General features: G+C 51.0%; 1 protein-coding gene across 1 annotated transcript in view; it reads right to left on the bottom strand.

Moving 5' to 3' along the window:
* Positions 1-6,356, bottom strand: part of RBSN (rabenosyn, RAB effector) — a 16,204-nt gene extending 9,848 nt beyond the window's left edge. The window contains exons 1-6 of the mRNA XM_018555225.1: positions 6,133-6,356; positions 4,291-4,434; positions 3,541-3,641; positions 1,530-1,575; positions 1,291-1,452; positions 960-1,204 (exon numbers count right to left, since the gene is read on the bottom strand). Coding sequence (XP_018410727.1) covers positions 960-1,204; positions 1,291-1,452; positions 1,530-1,575; positions 3,541-3,641; positions 4,291-4,434; positions 6,133-6,295 — 861 coding nt within the window. The 5' untranslated portion in view covers positions 6,296-6,356. The remainder of the gene's footprint in view (positions 1-959; positions 1,205-1,290; positions 1,453-1,529; positions 1,576-3,540; positions 3,642-4,290; positions 4,435-6,132) is intronic.
* Between the last annotated feature and the right edge of the window lie 4,218 nt (positions 6,357-10,574).

Genomic DNA, 10,574 nt, shown 5'->3' with positions numbered 1-10,574 from the left:
GCCGATGTGATGGCAGCAGTGCCGATGTGATGGCAGCAGAGCCGATGTGATGGCAGCAGCGCCGATGTGATGGCAGCAGCGCCGATGTGATGGCAGCAGCGCCGATGTGATGGCAGCAGCGTAGTTCTCGGCATTAATACACTGTAGGTGCAAGTCTAAAAAATAGCCTGGAGTTGGGCTTGAAGGCAAATGAGCTTTGCCCATGCAGTAAAAGAAATGGGTTCACTTTAATGCATACATTTTATTTTGATTTGCTTTCCTTCTACTCTGATCAGCTGCCGGAAGCAAAGAAAATAATCAGTACTTTCAAGTATTTAGTGTGCAACTTGCTCCCTTTCCTTGGGGGGAGGGGGGGACAGTTAATTCTGCATAAGCTCTCACTTTGGAGTGAGATTTTGTGATGCTAACACTGTGCTGCTCACCGTTATCCTTGCTGGAGTGGAAGCTGTACCTGAGGATCTGAAATGCAAGGATCACCTTGCTTATCCTTTATCCATTCTACGGAACTGTGCTCCCTCGACCTCTCCAGCTACTTCTTAAATAATCCATCGCCAATGATCAGGAAGGGCAAGCTCAGACAGGAGGAAGCAACATCCTGGCTCTACCAAGATAGCCACCACCTCCACGGAGAGAGTGCAGAAAAAGGCATGCCGCGTCAGTGCTTGGAAAAGGATCAGCTGCACGGAGCCCACAGACCATACTGGTGCCAAGTCCTTTGCCCTCTGCTTGCCTTTTTGGGGCATAGCTTCCACAGTTCAGGTCCTTTTTGAGCAGTGAAGCAAGGATGAGGATGACAGAATCATAGCTTTCATTTGCAGCAGATCGGCAGTGACATATTACTTTTTTACAGGTTTCCCTTAGGTTTCCCTTTAAACTTGCTTTAGTGCCCAGTATCACAGACACCCTTCTAAAAAAATTTTACACAATGTTCGGTACAGAAAGCGCAAGCTGCTTCTAACCTGGTAGAGGCGGACAATCTCTGGCGTGTGCTCCTTCTCATCCATCTGCATCTCCCGCTTGAGCAAGGTGTCCTTACAGTGCTGGCAGCAGCGGATCTTGTCGTCGTCTTTTTCCTCCAGGATGGAACTGACGCTGCTGAGGCTGCTGATGCTGCCGCGCCGCGAGGTCTGGGCGCTGGTGTTAGGGGACAGATTGGGGCTACCGTGAGAGGAGGCCGAGTGCTTACTGGCGCTGGTTAGTTTGTCTGTAGAAGGTAAAGAAATGTTACAAATCGATCTGTAAAACAAGAAAACTTGTGGAATACGGGACAAACTTATTTTAATTCCTCACTGGCGAATGGAATGGTGACGAGTTCGGTGCATTTCCTGCACATGATGGAACCGCACAGTCGGCAGTGATGGCGTCGGTTGCGCATGGTGAACTTATTGCCGCAATCAGGACAGAAGGGTACATCCTGGTCATGCACCCAGGGCACCACGGAACGCTCAATGGCTGGAGGACAGAAAAGCCACAACTTAATTCAGAGTCCTGGCTGCGAACAATGACACCAAACAACGAGACCAGCCTACCTCTTATCTTGGCGGAGTCTGTGTTCACACGGTCAAACGATGTGAGCTGGAGACAGATACAAATCAAACTGTTAGCTCCATGAGAACAATGGAAGGTAAATCACAGCAAAGAAATGACCGCGCCAAGTTTTGTTGAGATTTTACATTGTTTGGCATGAAAACATGTGCCCTGGCTTCTTAAAGGGTAACTGCATTACACCCCCCATTCCCTGTAAATGGGTGTCGTGGTGAGCCAGGGAGCAGGACCATAATGCCCTGGGCTCCGGCTGAATAACACTGGCCATCATTCCACCTGGAAAAGGAACTGCACTGGTTTTCAGAGTGGTGAGTCTGTGGGGAAGAGCTCTGCAGGGGAGATGTGTATTGCAGCCAGAGCTGCACTTCTTAAAAGAGAACCTTGGGGTAAGTGTTTTTCCTCATAGTTCTCTTAAAAGGAGAACTATGGGGTTAAGGATTTTCCCCATAGTTCTCCTTAGGGTAACGGGAGGACACAAACTAGCGTCCTCCCGTCACCCTAGGCTCAGTATACCGCGAGCCGTAGCTCGCGGTATACTGAGACGCCACAGCTGAAGCGGATCTCGACAATTGTGCCGGGATCCGCACAGCTGCGTGACTGACAGCTGGCTCGGCCTATCTAGAGGCAGAGCCAGCTGTACCCTCCCCCTCCCCCGTCCGATCTGCCAGTCACCGCTGGCGGATCGGAACGGGGGGAATCCAGCCCCTCCCCTGTCACGGCAGAGAGCCGTGACAGGATCGAGAGGTGAGTGAACGCCGGTATGTGTTCGCTCACCACCCGATCTACTGAGTCTCACTGTCACAGGTCGGCTAGAACTATGAGGTGAGTGAAAAGCACTCACCTCATAGTTCTCCTTTAAGGGTCACGGGAGGACTTACACTAGCATCCTCCCGGGACCCAAAGCTCAGTATATAGGGAGCTACAGCTCGCTATATACAGGAGAACGCCACAGCTAGGACGGATCCCGACATTACTGTTGAGAGCCACCCAGCTGCGTGATTGACAGCTGGCTCTGCCTATCTAGAGGCAGAGCCAGCTGTACCCGCCCCCTCCCCCGTCCTTTACACTAGTCAGCACTGGAGGATCGGACAGGGGAGGGCATCCCTGCAGGGAGCTGTGACTGACAGTCACGGCTCTCTGCAGGGACAGGATCGAGAAGTGAGCGAGCGACGGTATGCGTTCGCTCACTTCCCGATCTATAGGGCCGATCTGTGACAGTTTCATTGTCACAGGTTGGCTTGAACTAGTAGGATGAGTGATTTTCACTCACCTCATAGTTCTCCTTTAATCCAACAAATGCTGGGCTACCGATTAAAAAAAAAAAATACAAAACTGAAAATTGTTTTTAAAAAGTACCTTGCCTTTCTCATCAAGTCGTCATCAAGAAGAACTCCGGGCACAATTTTTTTTTATTTAACCCTTGCAGTGGGGTTTTTTTTTTTTTTTTTAGGCAAAAATGAGCAAAGTTATACTTACCTTATCCTTGGAGCCGGCTTGCTCTTAGACTTGTCCCTGGAGCCTCTCTCCCCCTCCACTGCAGTAGTCTAAGGTCCCCGAGTCGTCATGTCCCCGTCCTTCTCTATGGGACGACGCGGCCATACGCCCTCCTACGTTTACCTCAAGTGCAGGTGCGTGTTTCCTGGCTCGGACGCAGAGAGGATCCATCCCGTCAGCGTACGAGTACGCTCACACGGACGTGCAGGGTGGGTGAGCGTACGGCCGCGTTGTCCCATAGAGAAGGACGGGGGCCGCGTACTAATCACACCCAGCACCTGTCCTTCCCGGGAGCTGCCCGATACGGCCGCGCACGCAGCACAGAGCAGTACGTGCCAGCCGTTTATAGTGTGAACGAGGGCTAAAGGTCACTGCAAAGGACAAGGGGGCCCTCTTTGCGTCCGGAGGAAGAGGTTTAACCTTTGCATACGGAAAGGCTTCTGCACAGTTCTATTCACAATACTACAGAAGCTGAACTAAACCCGGGGCAGCGGCGCTCACCTTTTCTAATCGAATGATTAGTTTGTTGACTTCCACCACATAGTGATCTATCCTGGCCGCCCGGTGCCGCTTAAAGTCAGAGAGGTGAGTCCGAGTCGCTCCTGCCAGAAAACAGAGAGATTATCCCGACCGTAACTGATAAAAGCCCATTAATACTTCACCAAATGCAGAGATAAAAACGTTGCTCTCATATGCGTCACCAGCTCGCTATGAACGAGAAATAAGTGTTTAAGTTGTGGGGTGAGAACGTGTCAGGGACCTGCCAGAGGACGGCCAGAGCAAAACCGTGAAAGATTTGCTGACTGGCACTGCGGGATGGCATTCAACTCTGCTCTGCTGGAGGACTCTGCTCTGCTGGAGGACTCTGCCTCTGTCTCTAACTCTCGTCTAAAATACTCTGATGCTGGAGGACTCCTTCCTTTAACTTTCCTCTCCTGAAATACTCTGCTCTGCTGGTGGACTCTGCTCCTTCCTCTGACTCTCCTCTCCTGAAATACGCTGCTCTGCTGGGGGACTCCGCTCCTTCCTCTGACTCCTCTCTCCTGAAATACTCTGCTCTGCTGGGGGAATATTCTACTACCTCTATTTAACGTTCACTTTGTGCCTTTTTTACTCTTCCCGCTTCCCTGCACAATCTAATACAAAACTCCCGAACACTCTCTCTGGTTGATCAAACTATGGAGCCGGTTGTGAAAAAACAAAAAAACCTTTAATGAAAAGTGAAGTGGATGAGTGAAAGGTTCTACCCACCGATCTCCTGAGGGTCCCACATACGCGGATCCACTCCCCCATAGCTGTACGCCTCATAGCGCTCCTGGGATCCACCTTCAGCCTTCTCCGCTCCATCCTTCTTCAGCAGCTTGTTCTTCGCCTTCTTAGCAATGTGCACCAGATCTAGTAATATGGACAGAGGAAGGGATCCTTGTAAAGCTGGCCAGAAGCCTTGGTTGTAAGTGTGACGGACCCCGGTACTCAGGATGAGTATGTCCGCCGCTGTATTCTTCCTTGCTCAGGAGATACTGCACCCCGCTGATCTTTAGCTCCCAGTTTCCCCAGTCACTGGGCGAGACACGAGTGTAGGGTGAAACAAACTCTGATTTATTGAGCAACAGTGCAACCTTTTATACAGCAAGTGAGGAGATCAGATTATAATCCCATCACATCCCCCCTGCCTGTCCCCAGACATTCTGTCTTCACAACACCACAGGGCAGGGGCGTCCCGAGGCTGGGTGAAACACGAGTGTCACCCTGCCGAGATGTCACTGCGCAAGCGAGTGACGTCACCTGATACTGTCGGGCGTTCGGTCCATGACCGAGTGCCCAACTTTTCAGAGGGGGGGGGGGGTGACACCAAAATGACTGAGTAATTTTGGTGTCACCCCTCCAATGGTGTCACCCGGGTGCGGGCCACACCCCCCTTGTGAAACCCCACCCAGTACAGGCTACTGGCAGAAAGCTACAGGAAGGTCAGATACACGACCAGTCACCCTGCACAAGGTGAGCAGCAGTGAGCGGTCTTTATTACAGGAGGGGGGGCGGAGACAAGACCAGTCACCCGGCACCAGGAGAGAGAGCAGCAGTGAGCGGTCTTTATTACAGGAGGGGGCGGAGACAAGACCAGACACCCTGCACAAGGAGAGAGAACAGCAGTGAGCGGTCTTTATTACAGGAGGGGGCGGAGACAAGACCAGACACCCTGCACAAGGAGAGAGAGCAGCAGGGACCGGTCTTTATTACAGGAAGCTCCAAGTCTCACACTGGATTACTGCTCAGACCTGGAGGAAATACACAAATCTCACCACGATTCATGTATGAGGATGATATTTGCTTATTCCAGAGTTCAGCTTTAAGTCGGGATAAATCCTGAGCACACAAAGACTTCTTATTTAAAACAATTAAACTATTCTCTATAGGTGGCTTATGCTGTCGTTAGCTCACAGCAGTTGTTCAGTAATGATGCGAACTGTACTATTTAACATACAGACAACCAGGGTTGTTGCTGGAGGATCGAAAACAAATACAAAGTCAGCAGCATTAGCCCCTCCCGGACACCACCTGTGACTGATACCGTGTTTCCCTGAAAATAAGACACTGTCTTATATTTTTTTTTGCCCCACAAAAACACACTAGGTCTTATTTTCAGGGGATTTTTTTTTTTTTTTTTTTTAAAGTGCAACAAAATGTACAACAATCCAAAGTTATCTGGTATCACTCCGCCTGTCACACTACAGCACAGCAGTACCAGCGGTGCAGCAGTGCAGACATCAGACAGTGGACAGCGCTGTAAAGTACGGTAACATTTACCGGTACACATTACAGAACATTACCATTACGTTTAGCAGTGCCTTCGGGGGACAGCAGTTGGTGAAGTATGGTATGGAGTGCTGCCTGTCACTGCGCAGGCCGAAGGGAGTCCCCTGTCATCCCCTTAATACGGTATGTCCCTGCAGGCTGATACCATCTCTCCTGCTCTTCAAGTTCCCCCTAACATGCTACCACCAAACTAGGTCTTATTTTCGGGGTAGGTCTTATTTTCGGGGAAACAGGGTATGTTATGTTTGGGTGGACTGCCCCTTTAAGGACAACACTCACTTTTGAACTGCCCCTTGACGTCTCGGTCTTCACTGGAGTGTTCCTCCTCATAATGGGACTGCAGCTGGTAGAAAGACTGGAGATCCTTCAGGCACAAGGGGCAGAGGAAGCCCTCTCTCACCTCCCCCTGCTCATCGAATGGGGCGCTGTACTGCGACGCCATGACCGATGCTGTGGCTGGTCGGGACCTCTTGGAGTGACATCCGGACACCAACGCACCTCACAGGGCCGCGGGCCGAGCTGGGAACAGACACACAGATCGGAGACTTTCATTAGGACAGAGTTCAGTGGAGGGTTGAACTGCTCCATGAGGAAAATGAACAAGTGGCGGGCAGGGCGGTCACAGGGGATGGAGGCCTCGGGCTTTACAATGACAAAAATCCTAAAAACTCAGCTCAGACTTGCAGATTGTCTTCATACCGAACATTGCAATGGACAGAGAGCCTCAGTCTGCTGCCAGGAAGTCACCGGGACTGTCATAGGGACACACACAGTCTGCACAGACCCTAATGACCTGCAGCCAATCAGGAATGAGCATCAAGGGCACATGTGTATTTCCTGGAGTGTCTTCTAGGTACCAGACATCGTTCCTAATACTCCCTCCTCAGCATCTCCTTCCCCGTCTCCCTCATCCTTGGCTTCAGGTGTTCTGTGTATGGGGAACCCTCTGCCCCCATCCCCAGTGTATGGGGTACCCTCTGCCCCGTAACATACTCTGCACTCTGTATTAAAAGCTGCTTGTTGTGTTATCCCGCCAATTAATTGAATCAATGCATTGTGCCACCCATCCTCAGTGTACCCTCTGCCCCCTCCATACTGCCCCATCCTCAGTGTTAAGCCAGCAATATTTTTGTTTTTTCAAAAAAATTTATTCTACAATTTAAGATATGTTCAGACTGCTGAAGCCAGGACTCTGTACCCTTCAAGGAGAGGACTCATGACACCCTGCACTCACAGTATGTCCTCGGTGTTGAATGGTACTGGGTGTCATTTAATTAATCAGACTGGGGGCATCTTGTGGCGGTGGAGGGGTATTGCGGGGGGACCGTGCTTTAAATACCTTTTCCTGCTGCTTCCTGCCTTCGGGCTTTACACCTACCTATATAAGAAATTGGCTTGGGCGAGGGTGGCTTGCTATTCCTGATGTGGCAAATGGGTCCGCCATGCACATGAACCCATATCAATGGAGGGGCTTGGATTAGGTTTCCTATCACATACCTGGTTAGAGGCTGAAGTGACAGGAGGTCCTCCTCTACACCTCTGGTTCACAAACCCTCAGAATGGTGGACAGGGGGAGAGAGGGCACAGGGTGGCACAGGTGCCGAATATCCACTCGGCAGGCACTCACTTCTTGTAGAAGGCTTTGGTGGTTGCTTGGCCACGAGGTGCTCCCGAAGGCAGATGACAAGGATGGGGGATGGACGTCACTGAAGAGCAGGGCTGCCAAAGTAGTCACAGCAAGAGGCAAGGAGCAGGTTGGATGATCAGGTGGCAGCAGGCTGGAAATGTGGTCTGAGATGAAGCTGGAGTCAGCAACCATGGAGACAGACAGCAGGCAGGGGAGCAGACAGAGTCATGACCAGGAGGCAGTATTTGGCAACCTTGGAGACCGAAGGCAGGGTAGCTGGCAGAGTCATGGCCAGCCAGGAGGCAGCAGCCATCAACTGCACAGACAGCAGACAGGCTAGCAGGCATGGTCATGACCAAGAGGCAGAAGTCAGCAAATATGGAGACAGACGGAAGGGTAGCAGGCAGAGTCATGACCAGCAGGCAGAAGTTGGCAACGTTGGAGACAAGACAGCAGGCGGGGTGGCAGGCAGAGTTGTGACCAGGAGGCAGAAGTTGGCAACATTGGAGACAAAAGGCAGGGTAGCAGGCAGAGTCATGGCCAGGAGGCGGGATTCATCAACTGTGGAGACAGCAGGTAGGGTAGCAGGCAGAGTCATGGCCAGGAGGAAGAAGTCAGCAGCCATGGAGACAGACTGCAGGCAGGGTAGCAGGCAGAGTCATAGCCAGCAGGCAGAAGTTGGCAACCTTGGAAACCGAAGGCAGGGTAGCAGGCAGAGTCAGGGTCAGGAGGCGGGAGACATCAACTGTGGAGACAGCAGGTAGGGTAGCAGGCAGAGTCATGGCCAGGAGGCAAGGTAGAAGCAGGTCCACACCATGCTGGGTCAGCAACAGGTAGGCGCACAACAGGATCGGGCTCAGGTCACCAAGTACCGTAATAGCTACAAGACCTTCTGGCAAATTCTTGGTTCGGCTCTGCATTTTAAAAAAAGCCTTCTGCCGCCAATGCTGGAATTGGCGGTGTGTGACTGGGCTCCCATGCAGCTTATTCGTGCAAATGTGCATGCTCACATAGACATGCATGCATCTCCAATGGCTATGGCCCTAGGCCCTTGACCGCACATTGGAGCGCACGCATGCGCACATTGTCTTGCCTTGCTGACATTTGTATAAAGTTATAACAAGGTCATACCAAGCCGCTGATCCTTATCCCTCTACTCGCTGAGCGCCGTGGCCCGGGATTATGCAAATTACGTAATTTACATATTAATGTGCACCTTCTTTATTTAATAAATACTGGTCAAGGATCAGAATTCACCATCTGTTTTATATTTAGATTGGTGGGGAATATAAACAGATCAAAGTCAAGACTATTACCAGCAGATGAACAACAGCAGTGGGTGGTATAATGGGAATTTCAGGAAAAGCCAAAGGAATTAATATTGGGGGTGGGGTGGGGGGGTAGACGGTTTTATCTCGGAGACTGTAATGAGAGATTTACATTTGGAAGATAAAAGCTTCAAGAAACTTTGTATCTCTAATTATATTACAACGTCATTATCAGTTCAGAAGACACACAGTTTAGGGTGTCCACGCGCCTCACGTATCAGAACACAGGTAGAGTTTTTGTGGTCACTTCTCTTAGAGCTCATTCACAGTCCCTTCCCATTGGAGCTGCTTTGGGCACTTCTGTCCAACACAAAGACAAGGCAGCTTACCTTATGTCCTGTTGTCCTAATATGTCCTTCGGCTTCCCCCTCCGATGCAGAGGTCAGGGCTACATGCACCGCCCAGGCCCACTCGCGTGGTGCAACCCTCAATCCCCCCCCCACACTGCCCCATTCTCCTGCTGGCTAGCTTCCGCAGGCGACAGGCGGATGTAAGCAGCCGGGAGCAATAGCCAGACTGCTACTGGCTATTTTAATTTTGAAATAGCCAATAGCAGACTGGTTATTGAAACCCCACCCACTGAGCAGAGAAGCGGACCTGAGAGAGAAAGCTGCCTTAGTTCCGCTCCTCTGCTCAGTGGGCCGGTGCAATGGCCAGCCTGCTATTGGCAATATGAAATAGATGGGGGTGGGAGTTGTCAAGGCTTCACAGCAAGGCAGCAGTCCACCTTAAGCGGCTGCCTAGTTTGCCTGGTGGCAGCACCGGCCCTGGGTCAGGGTGACATGATCCTGCTTACAGTGAGATCCTGGAGTATGATAAGTAGCCCAAATATCACAAGAAGGTGACCCTGCAGTGTGCTGCAGCATCATCTCTTAATATTTGGGCCGCTCAGCATTCCCCCGGGATCTCTCTGGCAGGATGGTGACGTCATCCCCTGCAGTACGAAAGCTGAGGGAAGGTAAGTTTTTTTATTCCCCCCCCCCCCCCCCCAGGTTCTTTTCTTCAGTTTAATTGGATTAGGGGTAGGTTGCCCCATGCTATGGGGTCTATTTGTAACAAATTCGCTTTGTTACAGGGCGCGCAATTGGGTTGTACACGCAATGCGCATATGGATGGAGCTCCAGCACAGCAGCCCACACTGGACCCCAGGCTCAGGATCCACTTCAGTTCCCGTAAGGTAGGGAGACTGGAAGGATCTTAAGAAAAAGAGAGTGGGAGTGTGTATGTGTGTGTGAGATTGTGTGCGTCTGTCAGCGTTTTTGAGGCCCCGTGCACACTTGTACAATGCGTTAATCAAACAGTCCTGTGCGACGAACGCACTGTGCCAAGCAATCGCACCTACTACGCACATGTGGGAGGTGGGTGGTGATGTCATTCATTTGAATAGCGCCCCAAACGCACCTCCTGCCCACAGTTCAATCGCTGGCACCGGAACGCGCGGTACCGCAATGCCGTACGTTCCATTGCTGTGCGACTTGGGTCGCAACTTAACGACCAAGGACAAAAGTGGGGTCCTGAGGTTACACAGGTTGAGAACCACTGCTTCAAAACAGATGCTCCAGGAAGATTCACCGGCACTTATTATTTAGTGAATGTCAGATTGAATATGCCCTTTAGTGATTTCAGCATTTTAGAGCAATACCCGGTTTTCCGTTAATTGGGGCGACTTTCGATGCTGCGCGGCACTTCTGCTCGAATGAACAAACACGTAGAGTGGAAAAGAAAAACATTGACGCAGAATTAGTAAAAAAAAAAAAAAAAAAAAA

The sequence above is a fragment of the Nanorana parkeri genome, unplaced genomic scaffold (genome assembly GCF_000935625.1).
Source record: "Nanorana parkeri isolate BGI_ZX_2015 unplaced genomic scaffold, ASM93562v1 scaffold188, whole genome shotgun sequence".
Taxonomy (NCBI): Eukaryota; Metazoa; Chordata; class Amphibia; order Anura; family Dicroglossidae; genus Nanorana; species Nanorana parkeri.
This window is presented reverse-complemented; position numbering and strand designations above follow the sequence as displayed.